The sequence below is a fragment of the Heloderma suspectum genome, chromosome 3 (genome assembly GCF_057233095.1).
Source record: "Heloderma suspectum isolate Gila_16-S chromosome 3, 16-S_ref, whole genome shotgun sequence".
NCBI lineage: Eukaryota > Metazoa > Chordata > Lepidosauria > Squamata > Helodermatidae > Heloderma > Heloderma suspectum.
Window position 1 is genome coordinate 231,927,210 of NC_139460.1, and position 20,621 is coordinate 231,947,830.

General features: G+C 42.0%; 1 protein-coding gene across 1 annotated transcript in view; it reads left to right on the forward strand.

Annotated features, from left to right (window-relative positions):
- Positions 1 to 20,621, forward strand: part of TCERG1L (transcription elongation regulator 1 like) — a 333,395-nt gene that overhangs the window by 306,843 nt on the left and 5,931 nt on the right. The window contains exons 10-13 of the mRNA XM_084841939.1: positions 3,267 to 3,333; positions 7,819 to 7,954; positions 10,290 to 10,379; positions 18,654 to 18,772. Of these exons, the coding sequence (XP_084698065.1) occupies positions 3,267 to 3,333; positions 7,819 to 7,954; positions 10,290 to 10,379; positions 18,654 to 18,772 (412 nt within the window). The remainder of the gene's footprint in view (positions 1 to 3,266; positions 3,334 to 7,818; positions 7,955 to 10,289; positions 10,380 to 18,653; positions 18,773 to 20,621) is intronic.

Sequence of the window (20,621 nt, forward strand, 5' to 3'; positions counted from 1 at the left end):
TAATAGAGTTTTGCCAAGAGAACACGCTGATCATAGCAAACACTCTTTTCCAACAGCACAAGAGGCGACTCTACACATGGACGTCACCAGATGGTCAATATCGAAATCAGATTGATTATGTCCTTTGCAGCCAAAGATGGAGAAGCTCCATACAGTCAGTCAAAACAAGACCTGGAGCTGACTGTGGCTCAGATCATGAGCTGCTTCTTGCAAAATTTCGGCTTAAATTGAAGAACGTCGGGAAAACCACTAAACCGTTCAGGTATGACCTAAATCATATCCCTGATGAATATACAGTGGAGGTGAGGAATAGATTTCAGGGATTAGACCTGATAGACAGAGTGCCTGAGGAACTATGGACGGAGGTCCGTAACATTGTTCAGGAGGCAGCAACGAAATCCATCCCAAAGAAAAAGAAATGCAAGAAAGCCAAGTGGCTGTCTGATGAGGCTTTACAAGTAGCTCACGAAAGAAGGGAAGCGAAAAGCAAGGGAGAAAGGGGAAGATATACCCAACTGAATGCAGAGTTCCAGAGAATAGCAAGGAGAGACAAGAAGGCCTTCTTAAATGAACAATGCCAAGAAATCGAGGAAAACAACAGAATGGGAAAGACTAGAGATCTCTTCAAGAAAATTGGAGATCTCAAGGGAACGTTTTGTGCAAAGACGGGCATGATAAAGGACAAAGAAGGCAGGGACCTAACAGAAGCAGATGAGATTAAGAAGAGGTGGCAAGAATATAGAAGAACTATACAGGAAAGATCTGAATGTCCCTGATAGCCATGATAGTGCGCTCACTGAACTTGAGCCGGACATCCTCGAGAGTGAAGTCAAGTGGGCCTTAGGAAGCATTAGTAACAACAAAGCTAGCGGAGATGACAGTATTCCAGCCGAGCTATTTAAAATCCTAAAAGATGATGCTGTTAAAGTGCTGCATTCAATATGCCAACAAATCTGGAACACTCAACAGTGGCCACAAGACTGGAAAAGGTCAGTTTACATTCCAATTCCAAAGAAGGGCAACGCCAAAGAGTGTTCAAACTACCGCACCATTGCGCTCATTTCACATGCCAGCAAGTTGATGCTCAAAATCCTACAAGCTAGGCTTCAGCAGTATGCGAACCGAGAACTACCGGAAGTACAAGCTGGATTTAGAAGAGGCAGAGGAACTAGAGATCAAATCGCCAACATTCGCTGCATCATGGAGAAAGCAAGAGAATTCCAGAAAAATGTCTATTTCTGCTTCATTGACTACGCTAAAGCCTTTGATTGTGTGGATCACAACAAATTGTGGCAAATTCTTAAAGTGATGGGAGTACCAGACCACCTTACCTGTCTCCTGAGAAACCTGTACGAGGGTCAAGAAGCAACAGTAAGAACCAGACATGGAACAACCGATTGGTTCAAAATTGGGAAAGGAGTACGACAAGGCTGCATATTGTCACCCTGCTTATTTAACTTATATGCAGAGTACATCATGAGAAATGCTGGGTTGGATGAATCAGAGGTCGGAATTAAGATTGCTGGGAGAATTATCAACAACCTCCGATATGCAGACGATACCACCCTAATGGCAGAAAGCGAAGAGGATCTCAAGAGCCTCTTGTTGAGGGTGAAAGAGGAGAGTTTAAAAGCTGGTTTGAAACTCAACATTAAAAAAACTAAGATCATGGCATCTAGCCCCATCACTTCCTGGTATATAGAAGGGGAAGAAATGGAAGCAGTGACAGATTTTACTTTCTTGGGCTCCAAGATCACCGCAGACGGTGACTGTAGCCATGAAATTCAAAGACGCTTGCTCCTTGGGAGGAAAGCTATGGCCAACCTAGACAGCATAGTAAGAAGCAGAGACATCACCTTGCCGACAAAGGTCCGTCTAATCAAAGCTATGGTTTTCCCAGTAGTAATGTATGGCTGTGAGAGCTGGACTATAAGGAAGGCTGAGCGCCGAAGAATTGATGCTTTCGAACTGTGGTGCTGGAGAAGACTCTTACGAGTCCCCTGGACTGCAAGGAGGTCAAATCAGTCCATCCTAAAGGAAATCAACCCTGAGTGCTCATTGGAAGGACAGATAATGAAGCTGAAGCTCCAATATTTTGGCCACCTAATGCGAAGAGAAAACTCCCTGGAAAAGACCCTGATGCTGGGAAAGACTGAAGGCAAAAGGAGAAGGGGACGGCAGAGGATGAGATGGCTAGATAGCATCACGGATGCAATGAATATGAACTTGAGCACGCTCCGGGAGAGAGCGCAGGACAGGAAGGCCTGGCGTGCTATGGTCCATGGGGTCACGAAGAGTCGGACACGACTGAACGACTGAACAACAACAACAATTCCCTGATAAATGAGTATAGGATTGCCTTAAAATGAGAAATCATATTGTCTTTAGAAGGCACACTAGATACCAGAAGTCACACTGAACTGAGCTAGATTTTGTTACCAGTTAACCTTAAATCAAAGTGTGGTTAGGGTCTAACCATAGAACCTCTCTTCCCCCCACCCACCCCCTTCTCTATATATAGAAAAAATAGAGTGCTTCAGAATTGCAGAAATGGTGTGACCATAAACCTCACACTTATTTTGAAGAACAACTTAATATTAAACAGTATTCATGCCAAAACAGGAATTGTTCAATTCTTTGTGTTACCCTATAAATCTGAGAGACAATAATCCTGCTTAGATCATGCTAATGATTACTTCATAGAGTGTCAAGCTTAATGACAAAAAGATACTTAGGAGTGAAATACCAAAATAATAATAATAATAATAATAATAAAAACTATGCTGATAGAAGAGTGCTTCTATCAAATCCTTCAGAGTGTCAGTAATAAAATAAAGTAAGTATGAAATCATCTTTATTGCTTTATTTTTTCATTTTATTTATAATTGAAATGTGAAACAATAACTATACCCTATGTTTTAAAAAGCCATATCAAACAGAGAAAACTGTTGTTTGCTCTAAAACATTCTAACCTGCCTTCCTCAACCCTGTGACCTCCAGATATGTGCAACTACAATTTCCATCATCCCCAGCCAGCATGATCTAACTTATCAAGAACTGTGGTATAAGTTAGCATTCTTTTCAAAATTAACAATGAAATGAAATAAATGACAGTTAATATTTTAAAGGCATCTCCAACAGCCAGAAAAAGGGATACTTTAGAAACTGAATTAGCTCTAAGAAAAGAAAAGCTAAACAAACAGTTGATTGGTCTACTCCACTGGCAAATTGTTGTTTGTCTAACTACATGTTTTCCCTTTTAGCAGATAAAAGTGATGGCTCTTATCCAGAGGATATAAATGATGACAACAGTACCAAAACAAAGAGAAACAAGTATGTTTTGATAATACTTTTTTTTTAAAGTCTAATGCTGTCAAAACTGAAATCCTTTTTAGCCTGTGATTTTTAGTCATTTTGTAGCTGTTCTTGCCTCATCCTCTGTTGCTTGGTGGATGGCTGGGGCAGGGCACCAAAACAAGCCAGGAGCAAGCTGGCGTCCTGGGTTCAGATGTAATGACAAACCACAGTTAAAGCAAGCCAGGATTCACAAGTCAACAACAAACCATGGTTTCAAATGGGGGGTTTGGCCATAAAATAAAACATAGTTTTGGATGTTTAAACAAATTACAATGAGGCAAAAGAAATCCTGGCTTACTATTATGTGTGAACATGGCCATAGATTCAATTCAGTTAAACCATGGTTTCTTTTAAATATGTAATCCTGAGTCTGCAAACAAACCATATTTTGTTTGGGGCTGGTAAACCAGGATCTGAAACCACACTTAGAAACTGGTTTGCAAACTCCATTTTATGCTACTTGTAGCTTACTTGCTTTGATGTCTAAATTCACAGATATTGACAGAGCCTAGTTAGAGCCACTGATCTATCTTCAGAGACCCCAGCCCTATTCAGGTGTTCTGTGTACCTGAACAGAGCAAACATGAAACAAGATGGAACACTCCAACCCTGCCCCTCTCCATCATCATATTCATGACTTTCTACTTGTGGAGGGTGACTGCCTGAAGAGGAGAGCTCTGTAGATAGTCTCCACATGAGCCAGAACACTGAAGAGGCTCTTCTCTTCAGACAGTGTTCCTCCACAAGTAGAGGCCAACAAGTGTGACAATGGATAGGGATGGGACTGGAGTGCTCCCTGTATCATATGTTTGCTCTCTTCAGGTACAGAATGCCTGAATAGGACTTTATGCACCATGGAAATGGGAGTGAGCTTTTGAAGCTGAGGAGATGGAAAACAAAAGCAGACAGGTAGCACTTAAACCATGGTTTGCCTGTTGTATGTCTGGAAGTTCAAACCATGGTGTGGTTTCTAAGTATGGTTAGCACAAACCATGGTTTTGTGTTATGTTTGGGAGTTCCCCTTTTATAACATATATTTGATTATAAATTGTTTTCAGATGACCCTTTTTGATTTATTGTTATGTGTTGATAATGAAAAGTGAGAAATAAGAAATAAGAACATGAGAAGCATAGATCAATCTAAGAAAATGTACTGGTACAGCCCAATCCCATGTATGTTTGCTTTGAAGCGCATACAATTACACACTTGACCCTTTTAAATCTGCATAATGGTATAATTTTACCTACTTCATTTTTATTTTATAATCCTTTTAGGTGCAAGTATAAATGCACAGACCATTTGATTTGTGAATAATTTTTAATTAAACATACTAAAAAGAGACTTTGTCCTGCTGCCTTTGTTGAAGTAGCTGTCTGGATCCTCATCCATTTCACTGAATGTAAAAACTCTTTGTGGTTACCAGCAATTGGACTGGAAGTTTCATAGATCATATTACAGGATATTATCATTTGAGGAGAATGAAAATGGCTAATACAATATCCAAGTCACTATTATAATATGAAGAGTGACAATTTGATGCCTTTGGAGCTACTAATACCATGCAATACCCATTTTGGTATAATTTTAGAGTGAAACTGTGTAATGCAATTATTGATGGCAAGATAATATGCTAGGACTCATATTGCTTTACTGGGTAATGCAATTTATTAGCTGAAAGCTGGTTTTAACATTTTCCATTTCAACTGCACAACTTAGAACCTTTTGAGAATAAAAAACGTATTTATGTTCAGTGGCTAAAAGTTTCTAATCTAGGACAAACATAGTTAGTTGATTTCACTTGATATTCAGGTTGTTTCCGCCTCTGAAAATCAGATCACTTTTATGAAACTTAGTAAAAGAGATCTTATAGGAACCATAATATATTCAAATTGCTGATTTGTTAGGAATGATTCTGGGAAATATTCAATCCATATCCCTCGTAGATAGATCCCACTCTACAGACCTGGAGGCACTCAGATAAATATTATTTATTACTTATTCATAACATTTATATACACCATGTTTCCTAAAAAGCCACCAAATCTGTGTACAACAATTTAAAACAATACATCCATAACGCAATAAAAACAAGACCATTAAAAATGGTTAAACATTAAGGGCAGTATCCACTACTGCCACTGCACTCCTGCTCATTATGTCATGCAAGCAGGACCCACCATTCTCAGAACAAAAAGCTAGCAGTTGAAAATGCAGCTCCAGAAACAAGCAGAAAAGCTTGCTTCTGGATAGGGACAGGTCAGTGGAGCTTTCTTCAGGAAGCTCTGTTGACCTGCCCCATTCTGGAAAAATGTTTTTCTGCTTGTTTTAGGTTGCTTTTAAAACCTCTAGCTCCCCATTGGGGTAGCAGTAGGTCCTGTTGGCATGTGGGCAGGCTTGGATACTGTGCTAAAGTATTAAAAAAAAAACTACATGTTTTAGAAAGTTAAATTTAAAAGAGGCATCTTTTAAATGAAAAAGCCAAGAGAGCGAGGGGGGGGCGATCGCAGTTCTTGAGAAAGTGCATTCCATACTTTGGAAGCCATACAGGAGAAAGCCCTTTCAAACTGGCCTGACAAACGGGTCTCTGTGGGTAATAGTGTCCTCACAAGGCCCTTTCCTGCAGATCTTAATAAGCAGGCAGGTTCATAATGAGACATGGATCTCTTGAGCATATGGGGATTTATTTCATTTGAAGAAACTGATCTCTAGGGCTCCTTCAGTGCTGAATGGGGGTGTCTCAACATTCCACAAGTTCTAAGAACCAGTTCTTCAAATTTGTATACCATCAATATAATAACAGTAATTTATGAGAGTGTTGTCAATATGACCATTTTAGTAGGCCTGTAAACAAATCTCAGACTTTGGAGGTGACATTTTTTAAAAAAAGAATTGGTCAGGTGGATGGAGCCTCTGTTTAGCAAGTTCAACAGGCCCAAGTCTTTTTGCCCTATCGCCAATCCACTCCTGGCTAGGAAAGAGACAAGGGGAAATAATTAAAACAAAAAGGAGAGATGGAGGTTCTTGCTTCAAATGTCTGGGCAATAGTAAGGTAGATAATGAAATCACTGCTTCAGGCCAAATCCTTCCCCCCTGCCCCCAGGATTAGCCACGTTCCCCCTCATTATTTCCCAACTAAGCATATAGTCAGCACAGTGAGTAAAAGAGGTAGCAGGTCATCTCTCGGGGAGATGTTTGTAAATACAGATAAGAATACCTTACCACTTCACTAGCTTTGAAGCCCTATCACCTTTAAGTAGAAAAATATATTGTGAAAATGTTTCCTGTTAAAGTCTCCCAAAATAGGATATTCTGTAAACTATTCCACACCCCAACATCTCTTGCAAATAAGCTACACTCCTTCATACCTTTTCCACAATGAGAAGATGTGAACTACCTCTGCCCTAATTGGAGAAGGGAAGGAATTTTCCTAGAGGTAAGACTGAACCAGTCAATAGATCCTGAATGTCCAAGTAAGGATGGTGCTCCAGTAAAAAAGGTTTAGCATTTTAGTACCATCTGACATCTCAGCTCCAATAAAAGTCCCCTTTAGCAGTTTTCCTAAAGGTGTTCAAACAACACATGGAGGAGAAGTGGGACTATGTACACCAGTTCTACCCCCAACATCTTATCACCTCTACCCACTATGCACTGAGGCAGCAGGGAGGTTCTTTGTGGGTTGGGCTGAATGTGCTTAGAATCCTTCATGCAAATTGGAACCCTGTGTGCTTGGGGTTCTCGATCACCTGGAAGTCTCTAATTGCCAAATGTGTGAAGAACACCCCTACGGGCCTTCAGCCTCAATACATGAAGGTTGGGGTGGGGACATTTGAGATGGGAACACTGGGGCAGGGCTAGTGTGTGCAGTCCCACTCTCCCTTCACACATTGTTTGAACAAATGGAAGAAAGCTTCTGAAAAGGCTAAAATAATATGCAGAGGTGTTGAGCTTCTTTCAGCCCAAGGGCCAAATTCCATTTCAGAGAATCTCTTCCGGGGCCATATTGCAGTGTTAGGCAGGACCAAAGGCAGAAGAGGTGTGATGAAAAATACCAGCTTAAAGGACTTACTACCAATAACTAAGCCTTAGGAGAAGTCTTTTAGAATTGTACAAAAGCCAAGAAGCCACCAAACAATCAGTGGTCAGGGGAAAAGGTGAATGTCCATCAGGGAACCCAGAAGGGCCAGATTGGGACCTCAAGAAGGACAGATATTGGCCCAGTCCTGAGGTTATGCACCCTTGCTTTAATGCCTCAAAAGAATGGACTGATGCCAAAGCTTTGGGAAAGTTCTAGTCATTTGTCTAAGAGCATGGTATCATATTTAAACATAGCCAGTAAATTTCAGACACACCGTGTGCAAAGATCTGCTGCTTTTATTTAGCTAGTTGCTGCTCTGAGCTTGCAAAGATAGCTGAGGGTTAAAATATATATTTCATCCTGCATATCTCTTACATTATTTAAGACTGGAAGATCCTCAGAACGCTGAGCTAGACAAGGTCGAAGGGGAAGAGAAACATGTGAAAGCATCGGAACATCAGATTATACTCCCACTGGAAGAACGTATTACCCATTTTCGAGATATGCTTCTAGAAAGAGGGGTAAGAAATAAGCTTGGATTGGCTTGATTCCAATAATGCATGAGAACATGATATAATCTCAGTATTTGTAATAGGCATGTTGCAACAGTGTAATGGTTTATGGTGCCCCAGAAATGCTTTTTTAATATTACTTTCCTATCAACATATATTACTGCTTAATGCTATTATGTCGCTGCCATTTGTTGTACAAAATACTAGGTGATGTAAAGGACAAAGTATGAATGTGATCATGCCCGGAGGGCTTATAATGTATTTTACAGCCTGAACCTTCACATGTTTTCATATGCTTCATATATTTCTGTCTTCATATTTCCTGCATTGAGCAGGGGGTTGGACTCGATGGCCTTGTAGGCCCCTTCCAACCCTACTATTCCATGATTCTATGACCAGTTCATTTACCCAATGGAAACATGTTTAATTACACTCAGTTGCATGCAAATACCAGTTCCTTCAGTAGACTTGGTTTGGTTAATTCCAAGTGATTACATCATCCTTATATCTAAACTCTTTGACTGGTTTTTAATTATATGGTCCTAAGAGATGGTTCTGTTCTTTATGAAGAAGCACAATAAATACCAACAATCCAATTCATTATTGGATGATCGTGCCATTGCTTATTTACCTGTACTGAGCTTCGTGTTTCAGTGAAATTAACAAAGTTTTACAACTGTTACATTTTGAGTATATATTTTCCCTATCACCCTTCATGCAGAATGTTTGAGATTCCTAATATGTTTGTCCAAAATTTTCTCCCTAATCAGGGTGGGAGCAAGATTCAGTGACAAAATATTTGTTTTTGACTTTTATGAAATTGTACCAGTACCCATTATATATTTGGACTGCCTTCAGACATATTCACGAATGCACGGGAGTCACTTCAACGTATTGTAATTCCGTACTTTTGTATGGTATGAGTGAATGATGCAGTTGTATAGGCTGGGACAATCACACTGAGTCTTTGTAATGCAATGGTTCCTCTCAATTCTGGCTGGATGCTGATTGGGTAGAGAAATACCTTGTAATTGTCCCTGCCCATATGGTTGCATCATTCACACACAGCTAGGGATGGTGTGGGCACCCGATTCCATCTGGGAATCCAGTGGAACCCCCCACACACACCTGCACCCTTAAGCACCATTTGCTGAGCCCCCGCTCACCCCCTGCCCACACTCAGTGAGCGGCCTGCACTCATCCCGGCACCCTCTTCGAGCTCCACAGTTGCTATTTTTTGAAAAATAAAATGGTGATCACAAAAATGTGCATAGTTCCGTAGTTGCGAGAATGCACATTGTACAAATGTGCATATTTGCTTATGTGAAAATGCACATGTTGTGAATGTGCATATTTGTGTATGAGCGAAAATGTGCAATTTTTGTGAAAAAGCATATTTCTGCACATACGCAAATATGTGCATGCACAAAAATATGCATTTTGTGCATACGCAAATATGTGCATGCACAAAATGCGCATTTTGCACATATGCAGATATGCACATCTTTACAATCACCATTTTATTTTATTTTTAAAAATGGTGCTCATGGAGCTCAACGAGGCCACCGGGGTGAGTGTGGGCTGCTCACCAAGTGTGTGTGTGGGGCTCAAGCGCAGTCCAGGGACCAGCGAATGGGGGCAGGGGCTGGACAGGAGCCCAGAGAACCTGGACAGGGATGGGTTCGCACATCCCTACACACAGCCACATGAGATTACACCACAAGGAAGCACCCCCCACACCACTGAGGCTACATGTAAAGGAAGGCTTAAAAAGAAAGGTTGTGTGTGTCATGAAGCCTGCTTTGCAGCCCTTAAGCAACCCTGCTGCCCTTAGGTGCAGTGGAGGACACTGCACTATAACCAGTATTGAAGTCAGATTCACTGGCTGGCTTCTGTATGTGGATTTGGGGAAGGGGCATTATGCCCTTTGCCTCAGGCAGCAACTTATCTTAGGTGGCTCTACTTGTTAAAACATGGAAAGGCTGAAATAGCTAGAGCTGTGGATATGAAAGATACATCACATTGATTCCTGACCTCTTTCCTATACATGTTGCCCTTGCCTTCAAACCTCTTGATTATAGATGGATAGATGGATGTTCTAATCCCAGCAAGTATACATTTTCTTCTCTCTAGTTCTCACAAGCAGTTTTCCTTTTAATCTTAATTCCTATGTTTAAGATTTATTCCTGCTTCCTTAATAAGTTACATTATAGTAAATACTGTTGCTTACAGCAGTTTGGTAATATACCATTTTCCTCACTCAGACATTTATTCCTGCATCCTGCTTTATTCCAAAGCCTTTAAGAAATCATTTATATCCCTTTCATTCAACTTATTCCTTCAGGTCTCGGCATTTTCCACATGGGAAAAAGAGTTACATAAAATTGTATTTGATCCACGTTATCTTCTCCTGAACTCAGAAGAACGTAAACAGGTCAGTTTGTTTGTTTTGTTTTGAATATTAATATAGCCCACCCCATAATATGTTTCTCTGGGAGGCTTGCAAACACTATATAGTAAAATACAATATTAAAATACAATATTATAAAACAACGAATTGTAGCATAAAGTCTCTTCTAAAAAGTAACCAAAAACCAGTTTATCACCTTCAGTTTATTTAACGCAACAAGGTGTGAGAAACGTCTCTGAAATGTATTTGCTTTTAGCAATGGCAGGCTGGATTTTTAGGGTAAAGTTATAACTAAGAATTTGAAACTGGAATCTAACAATGTACTGAGAAGAAGATTGTACCAAGCAAGTGGAACACTGTATTTCCTTTCAGTAATTTAAACAAGGGCACAGTCTAGACCTTGCCTAGTCAATCAAGCTTTATTATGCCTTTCACTTATCAGGCATGTACATGATATAGTAAAATTACTTACTGAACAGTCAATAAAGCTTATACTACTATTAGTAGTATGATATTAGCTTTGAAACATTGGTGACATGGGCCTCATTTCTGGAATATATTGCGTACTCAAGGAAAATGACTATGAAAAGCAATTTTCACCTCCTCTTTATAGAGAAAATTAAAAGTGTATTCATACTTTTGAAATACACACACACACATCAGAGGAAGACATTTTATGAAGTGTTCAAAATGTTGTTCTTGTGGTCAACTGGAAAGTTTAATGAATATTGCTGGATTAATCCCCTCACCTTTCGTGAACCCTCCTTTAGACAGCTACTGCACAAGAGGTTAAAAATAGAGATGGGTGAAAGTTGGAAGAGAGATTCCTTCCATGACTAAATCGTCATGCCTGAATTTTCATAGAAGCCAAACCAAGGCTGCATTCTGTTCAAGTGTGAGAGGAAGATGGGGAAAGGCTTACTGGAAACAGCAGGAGATAATCTACAGAATAAGAATACACTGTTCAAATGCCAGGGCTGATCCAAAGTGCCCGATACCACAAATTTGTCAACATTCTTCTTGGGGTAATGGATGGGGGCAAAGACTCATCCAAAGATTACGAGAAGGCATAGATGTTTGAGTGACAGACAAGGAAGTTCAGGTGGTGTGAGAAGTATTTGCATATCATTATACATTGTGGTAGTCTGAGGGCTTCTTTTTCTCCCCTTTTCAAAAGTGAAGCTGTGCCGCTCAGCTGAGCAACCTCTGTCTGCTGTGACTGGCTGCATTGTCAGTGGGTCCATTGATACCCCTGGGAAGATGCTATATGGCAGTGTAGCACCCATACCAGATCCACGCACTCTTGGATTAAACTGATTACCTGGACCCATTTCAAACTGGCTTTAGAGCAGGATACAGAGTTGAGGCTGCCATGCTTGGTGGATGATCTTCACCTGGGAATCGATAGGGAGAGTGCATCCCTATTGGTTCTTTTGGACTTTTCAGTGGCATTCAATGCCATTGACCATGGTATCCTTCTGGATAGCCTGAGGGAGTTGGGGTTTGGGGACACTGCTCTGCAGTGGTTCCACTCCTTTCTTTCAGGACAGTTCCAGATGGTGTTGCTTGGGATAGTTGCTCCTTGAAAAAGGAGCTGTTACGTGGAATCCCTCACGGCTCCATCCTATCCCTGATGCTGTTTAATATCTACATGAAACTGCTGGCAGAGATCATCAGGAGATTTGGGGCTGGGTGTTATCAGTATGCTGATGACACCTAAATCTATGTCTCCATAACATTTTCATTCAAAGAAGGTATGACTCCTCTGAATGATTGCCTGAAGTTGGTAATGGGCTGGATAAGGGAGAACAAGCTGAAGCTGAATCCAGGCAAGATAGAAGTTCTCACCATGAAGGGCCCTAATTCAGGGACTGAGGTATGTCAACCAGTTCTGGATGGGGTTGCACTTCCCCCGAAGGAGCAAGTTCATAGTTTGGGGTGCTTCTTGACCCAACCCTGCTCCTGGCACCCCAGGTGGAGGTGACAGTGAGCAGCGCCTGTAATCAACTTTGGCTGATATGCCAGCTATGGCCATCCCTGGAACATGTGGTCCAGGTAACAGTGGTGCACGCACTGGTAACCCCTAGGCTTGATTTCTGTAATATGCTGTACTTGGGGCTGCCTGTATATCTAGTTCAGAAACTCCAACTGGTACAAAATATGGCAGCCAGGTTGGTCTCTGGGACGCCCCATGGAGGCCATATTACACCGGTTTTAAAATCTTTACACTGGCTGCCAATTTGGTTCCAGGCCAAATATAAAGTGCTGGTTCTTACCTTTAAGGTCTTACATAGTCTAAGTCCAAGGCACCTTCTCCCCTATATCTCAGTCGGCCACCTAAGGTCCCCTTATCTGCTGCAACTGCCTAATGTGAGATCAGCAGCCACATGCAAGAGGGCCTTTTCCTTTGCCACTCCTCAGTTGTGGAATGACTTGCCAGATGAAATGCACCTGCTGACCTCCTTAAAGGTTTTCAAGCAAAAACTAAAGGCTCTATTATTCTGGCAGGCCTTCCCTGTTCAGAATTCTCATTCCTTTTCACTGATGGTTATATACTGTTTTATGCTGCATTGTTTTTATGGTTGGGTTTCTTGTTAAATTGTTTTTAACTTTGTACGCTGCCTAGAGTATATCTTGTATATAGATGAGTTATAAACTGAATAAATAAATAATAAATGAATAAATTATACGGGGGAAAAGGTGGCTGCCCTGACACTGCAGCATGGCTTCACTTACGAAGTTAAAAGAAAGAAAGGAGCCCTCGGATCACCTTGTACAGCAGTAGTTAAGTGCTCTTGCTGCCACTCAGAAATCCTGAGCATTTCTTCGCACCCACATACATCCCCAAGAATTTCTCCCCCACCCTTCATTTGGAAAACAAGAAGAAGCTCCAACGAAGGTGTTGAGGAAATGTTGCACATCTGTACACTCTCCTACAAAATGCAGGCAGAGGAGCATAGTTTTCAATAAATTGGCAGATTATGTGGCCTCCTTTCTCAACTAAATAAAGGATTTGAAAAGGGCAGGTTTATTGCTTCATCTGTTGGAAGAGCGTATCCACAAAGACAAAGGATGCATTCTCATCGCATCTCTTGGTTGTCAGATCTGAGCAAGTCATATCTGAGCTTTCACAAGGATTTGCTTGCTAACGAAGCAACCAACTAGGCACCATTCTCTCATGGCTATCTGGGGAAAGGGCTTCTTTTGATTAAGCACAAACTCTTCTTCTGCTTTCTCAGTTTGCAATTATTTATTGATCGTTATGTCGTTATGTGATATCATCACTGCCCACAATGGTGCTACAATCTTGACAGAAAAGGGATAAGCGAATGGGTGAACACTGAGGCTACAAATAGCATTGCATTTAAGGGCTCGGATGCTGGGATAATGAGCCATTTATTAATTTTAACTTAATGTGGTCATCATCTATTTTTGACCTCATGGAGGGCTGTTTCCTGTAACTATTAAAATGTGTTTCTTATTATATGACTCTTTGGCACTCTGAAGAAGGCTGGGAAGTACAATGGATTTTTCTTTTTAGAAGAACCTGACAAGGTTTCAGTAAAAATAATTAAACAAAATATCAGCAAATATCCATATTGCTGTTCTCAGAACAGGAAGGCTCTGATCCAGCTGTGTGTGCTCATATCTCTCTCAAATAAGCATAGTTGTGCTGACCAGCTGTTTTTCAGGGAAGACTGACTGGAGGCAACTAAGGCAGCAATCCTATGGCTGCTAGTCAATGGCTAGATGGCCATAGGCTATATGGTTTGCCGGACGTACTCCAAGGCCAGTTCCCAGAACCTTCCCCCCCTTCTGCACTACCTCGCAGGCAGCGTGGAACAGTCTCACCTTCCGTGCTCGGAAGAGGAGCACGGAGCAGCCAAAACAGGGCATTCTGGAGGGGAGGGCCTTCCAGGGCGGGGAAGGCGGAAATGCTGGTACAACACATCCTATGTGTCATCCGGCAGCCTCCTTCCCTGCTCCGCCTTCCCGCAGCTAGACAGACGAAATCGGCCGTCTAGCTGCAAATGAAGGGCAGGAGAAGCGCAGAGGGAATGATCCCCTCTGTATCTCTCCTGCCCTTCATCGGATAGGCAGTCACTTCCAAGTTTGGAGGCAGCCGCCTATCCCCATAGGATTGCACCCCAAATCCAGCTTCTGCTCCCTCTTTTCTAAAGAGCTGATCAGAGTCAGTGTTTGCAACTGGCTACATGTGCACCCCAGCTGCTCCTCTAGGCTTGGAAATCACACACACAGCACCTGTTCGCATGTGTCTATCACACCTTGTTGGATTGGGGCACCTAATTTGCAGATAGGAAGTATAGTCATGTGCTCCTGACCTTCAGAATACCATCTGTTCTTTGTGGCCATATCGATCTGTGTCGCTAACTATCCAGCTTCTTTTCTGCCAGTGGGAGCATTCCATGAAATGGCTTCCACTCAGAATGCTTCTGCTGGTGGAAAGGGTGAGGGAGAGATGATCTTTGCCAGTTCCTCCCTCCCTCTTCAGCCACCTCCCCCACTTTTCTGGAGGGTCCTCCAACCCTATGGAGCAGATTTGGGGAAGCATAGGGGGCTGCAGAGAAAGGGGGGAATTGATAAAGATTGCCGCAACCTCCATTCCATCCGTGGATCACTCCACTGGTTCAGAAGCGCTGGAAGGAGTCCTTCTATCCATGGAAGGCAGATTCTAGACTCAATCCAGTAACTTTATTCTTCAGTTGAGGTACATTTTCGGGATTCCTCTTCAGAAAACTGGGTCTTTTTTCCTCCTTAAATTTTGCATCATATGAACACCTTCTGCAATGTTAGCCCATTGGTCCATCTAGCCCAGTCCTATCTACACTGACAGCCAGCAGTTCTCCAGGGTTTTAGACAGGGTTGAAAAAGATCTCTATCTGGAGATGCCAGGGACTGAACTTGGGACCTTCTACATGCAAAGCAGGCGCTCTACGACTGATAGACAGTTCCTCCCTATCAAGTTAGAGTCCCCTTTCTTAAATGCCAGTCCTCAAACAATTCCACAAAGTACAAATGTGCTCACTTGAGCCACGTCAATGAGTGTTGCCATTCGTCTTCTACTTCTAGACCAGTGATAATTTGTGATGCCAGTGCATGAATCAGGCAAATCATGATTAGCCCAGAAGCTGCTTCTCGTTACCCTTCAGACTGTGGTTCAAATGCAACAGCTCCCAACAGCCTCCTGTTATTTAACATCTAATTAGCTACAACATTGTAGCTATTTGCTGTACCGAACAGACATATGACACCAACCCTGTCCAAAAATCCTATCAATAGTTTACATTAGTTAGAGCAACCATCAGGCTGCTTCCTTACCAGTCTTTCCACAGAAGCTAGTTACTCTGGAACTAAGTGGATCACAATTGGATTGTGGATTGAACTTTCTCTTGTTTTATTGGCATCTTGTCTCATCTCACACATCAATTACAATGAAAAGGTCACAGCAGATTAACAATGATTACTCTACAGATATAAAATGAATAATATCACAAGCCTTGGGGAACATAGACTATGAGTACGCAGGCACACAGAACTCAAATTGCCTTTCTGAAAGCAATTTGGTTTTGTAGCCAGATATTACCTGTCAAATCAATTACTATTAGGTGTGATCAAGAAGTACACAATTGCCTCATTTACATACCTACCAGTGATTTGCTGAAGTCCCTTTATGAACATATGAATTGCACAATACTGAGTGAAACATTGGTTCATTGAGTTCAGTACTGTATCATCCAACAGGCAGCAGCTATTCAAGGTCTCCTGCAGATTTTTTTTTTCCACCAAGCTGTGCCACCCAGATCCCCATGATTAGAGGAATATGGGGTGCTTAGCCAGAAGAAGAAGAGGAGGAGGAGGAGGGGGAGGAGGAGGAGGGGGATCTGTTTTGTTTCTCCATTTGTTTTTATTATTGAAAACTTCATTCATTTTGTTTTCCATAATTGAAGAGTGGCATTTGTTTTGTCACAAGTTTCTCACTGTTTTCATCATTTCCACAAGACAGCCAGCTCCTCTTCTCCTGCCTGTAATGTCTGTGTTTCCCATTCTATTGGCGTGCAGTTTTCAGGCACACTGGACACACCCTAACTCCCACCCAAACTCAACTAAGAGGCATATGGCAGAGGTGCACAGGAACGACCAGGCAGGAAGACCTGCATAAAAGGCTTTAAGCACCAGACTTTGCAAGGTGTATTGGCCCCAGGAGCGTAGCCAAGTCATTTGTAGTGTTAGAGGGGCCTAGAGATCCATAATGCTTGCTTAAGTTCGTTATTGGTGCAATTCCCATGCTAGGAAGCCTCTGAGCATGTGCAGATGAGTCAAAAGGCCGATAACAGCCTTCTCAGTGCATTCCTTACCAATGAGGACACTGTCTTATCTCTGATGTGCCTGGGAAGCTGAGTTTGTTTACCTTAAAGCTACTGTGGCTGTGCTGAGAACCTAGTCCTGTTAGTCCATGTTGGGAATGCCCTCTAGTCTAGGCTTGCTGCTGTTATGCTGCTTATTGCTAACATGTATTGTATAAAACCCATTGTACCCCTTGGCTCTGGGTTCAGAGAAGCTGTCTGATCCAACCATTGGGTACGCCTGTGTGCTGTAAGTTACTCAATAAAGTACTCCTTGTAAGTAAACCATTGAATCTGATTTATCCCTATCTTGGCACTTTTAACCTAAGAGTTCAATGCCCACGGCCGGGGGCAACACACAGGGGTGCATCATCAGACTTGTATGTCGAATCTTAAAGTCTCGGATGGTGTGTGTGTGTGTGTGTAGGGAGACAAACAATCTCTGTCTGTCTCCTCCTTGTGGGGAGGCTGTAGCTCACTGGTAGAGCACCTACTTTACATGCGGAAGGTCCCAGTTTCAGTCCTCAGTATCTCCAGATAGAGCTATGAAAGGTTCCTGCCTGAAACTGTGTAGAGCTGCTGCCAGTCGATGTTAGCAGTACTGACCTAGATAGACCCAATGGTCTGAGTCAGTATAAGGCAGCTTCCTATATTTCTACAATGGATGACAGCTGTACTGCAAATGCTACACACCGTACCCCCAAAGTACAATGAGGCAATGCCTTCCATATCATCCGATTAATAACTCAGAGGGAATGTGTGTAGTGGGCAGATACAAGGTCTGGCCCCTGTATTTTGATTTTCAAATGCTGCCCCAAGCATTCAAACCACAGACTGATTAAATCATTCTCACCTAAGATTATCAGATTAGAATGGTCCTATTCAAGGCATTAAGAATGCAATTGTATACCCACTTGCCTGGGAGTCAGCTGTATTGAACACAATGAGGATGACTTCTGAGTAGGCATGTATAGGATTGCACTGTAAAAAGTATAACACATGGGGAGGGAGGGAGGCAGTCACATGTTTCAAACAGAATCCTCAAACACTCAAATCAAAGATCTCAGATCACAACATTAAGAGGAGAGGTACAGATGCATGACTTATATTTCAAACTTTTATGTTCCTCCCCATCTCTCCCATAGCTATTGTATGATTGGAGGGTTCTGAGATGATTGGATGGACGCTTTGGCTAAAACATGTCTGGAGCTGAAGACTGGACAGTTACAGTTTCAATCAATTTTCCCCTCCTCATCCACTGGATCTACCGCTGGCTGAAGAATCAAAACCATATCTTCTCATTTGTGAATCATTTGTACCATTGGTTTTAGTTTGGGATGAATGGGCTGTAAGGGTCTCATTCATCCCACTTTCTAATATGTCCCAAAACAAATGCACAGCCTAGATTGAACTCAGGACCTTGTCCAAACAGACCATGCATTCAACAACTGAAGTATGGGTTGGATCCAAACTTACAACAAGCTCAAGTCCCATTGATTTCAAAGGGACTACAATGAGTCTACTCTAAATATGATTCAGTGTGGATTCAACCCATTAATCCTTTGTTTGAAACCTCCCCCCAATCTAACTCCCAGACAGCAGCACAACTCTCATGCCAGCCCCTTCCTCAAGGATGGTATGATCAGCTCAAGGGAATTTCACCCAGTATAACTCCATTTGCTTCTAAGGGTGCAATCCTATGCATGTGTAGACAGAAAAAAAGTCCTACAGTTCCCAGCATCCCTCCAGACAGGTATGCTGGCTGGGGCATGCTGGAAATTGTAGGACTTTTTTCTGTCCAAACATGCATAGGATTGTGCCCTAAATCATGTGTTTTGCTCTATATGAAGATTAACTAACTGAGTGGAGCAGATTTAACTGGAAACTAATGTCATAATGTTCTGTGATCTTTTCTTCCCCTTTCCTTCTTAAGATATTTGAGCAGTTTGTCAAGACCAGAATAAGAGAAGAATACAAAGAAAAGAAAAACAAGTTACTGCTAGCCAAAGAAGAGTTTAAAAAGCTGCTGGAGGAATCTAAATTGTCACCAAGGTATGGAGTGATTTTCCAATACAGATCCTGTTTGAGAAACTCCAGAATGAGGATGCTGGCTAGAATTAGGTTATGCTCAAGGAAAACCTACACACTACTAAGTGTGCCAATGCATAGGTGCAGTGCATCAAGTCCTGCTGCTTCAGGCAGAAGGAAGAAAGCCCCATTATCATGAAGAATTGTTGCAGAGCAGCTGTGCTTGGTGCTCCTTGAATAAAAGTAAATGAAAGCCCGGTCCAGATGCAACCGAATGAGCTCATGATGGGATGGAAAATACCAGTTCAGCTTGCGGGTGGGGAAATAAATTTTTAAATGCCCCTCCATGTAAAACAAAAGCAAAACTTCACTTCCAGAAGAAATCTTAGAATAGCAGGGAGAAAGGTTTTAGCTTGGCCCGTTCTCTGGCATGCTATTTATTTATTCAAAACGTTTTTTATCCTGCCTTTTTCCACTATAAACAGCTCTCAAGGGCTGCCTTCAGCAAGCATTTTGTAAAGGTCAGCATTCAGAAATGTTAACCCCTACATACACATGCACCCACCCCTGCAGTATTTGACACAAATGCTTGGAAATCTCTGTACATTCCTCCCTTCTGTCAGTCCCCAGTTCTGGAAGGAAAAAAAGCCTTACCTTGGGGAAGGAGAGGGGGGTAATACTTGGTAGGGGGCTCCTTTTGTCACACATGGCTTCATGCAAATGATACACTTAGCATTGTTTCCTACAGGGATCATGGGGTTTGTAGTTTTCTAATTAAATTTTCCTAGGCTTTTAGCACCTGCACTGCTGCTATAACAGTGTTCCCACTACCAGAGAGGAGGGAGAGACATCTCCTCCTCCTCCTCATTCCAAGCTGCTCTGCTTAGAAATTCCTGGGTGATTGAAGAATGGGGTTGGAAGCCTAGCAGGGGAGTTGGAGGGTGGCATCAGACCCCTGTTGCACTCCCGATGATGTCATTGGGAATGCACTGGCTTTGGATTATACTTGCAATTGAATTTGGAAATAACTGAGCTATATTCTGACTTCTTAGGAAAATAGGTTGGTTACCTGAACCCACTTAAGAATCAAACTTTGCAGGCTGCATGTTGCCCATTACTGTAAGTATATGGAGCCTGCAAATCTTGTTGTGTGATGATTCCTTTGTCTCTTAGAGAGCTGGACCAAAATGTCACCTTCCGTTCTTATGGTGCCATTCATTGGTCATGAAATTCTGGAGGGTGGGGGGAGTGGTATCTGCCACACACAAAAATCAGTCCCCAAAATGGCACTTGGAAGGCCACTGGCCAATTTGACCTGTGAGGAAGTTCCAGTTAATTGCATCCCTCCTCTGAAAATATGACAGAAGGAAGGCCGTTCCTACCCTTCTTTCACCTTCAGCCCTTCCTGGGTCAGGCCAAATGCTTGATAGTTTAAAGACTCATCCCAGCTCTAGTCTCTTCCATCTCTCCATTCTACCTTTTCAGTCCCCATCTTCAGAATTCTGGAGAAAAATCTAAACTTTATGTTCAGTTTCATTTCTGTATATTAAATATGTCAACAATGTGCATATTTTATATTGAGTCTAGCACTGGATGTCTGTAATCCCATAATGTTCACATTTTAGTGCATTACGTCTCAGAGACAATAAGTTAATCAAGATCTAACCCATAGTGATAAAGTACTACGACCGACCTACATCTATTATCTCATCGCATTAAATACCCCCAAATAGTTAAAAATCCATTGCAGTACTTTATTTTGTTTTTTCAGTAAGGGGTCCAATTTCAGATGTGATTAGTGTTTGCAGTGTGCTCAAGTACAATAATGCAAAATTATTATTAGGGATGTGCGAACTCACCCCCGTCTGGGTTC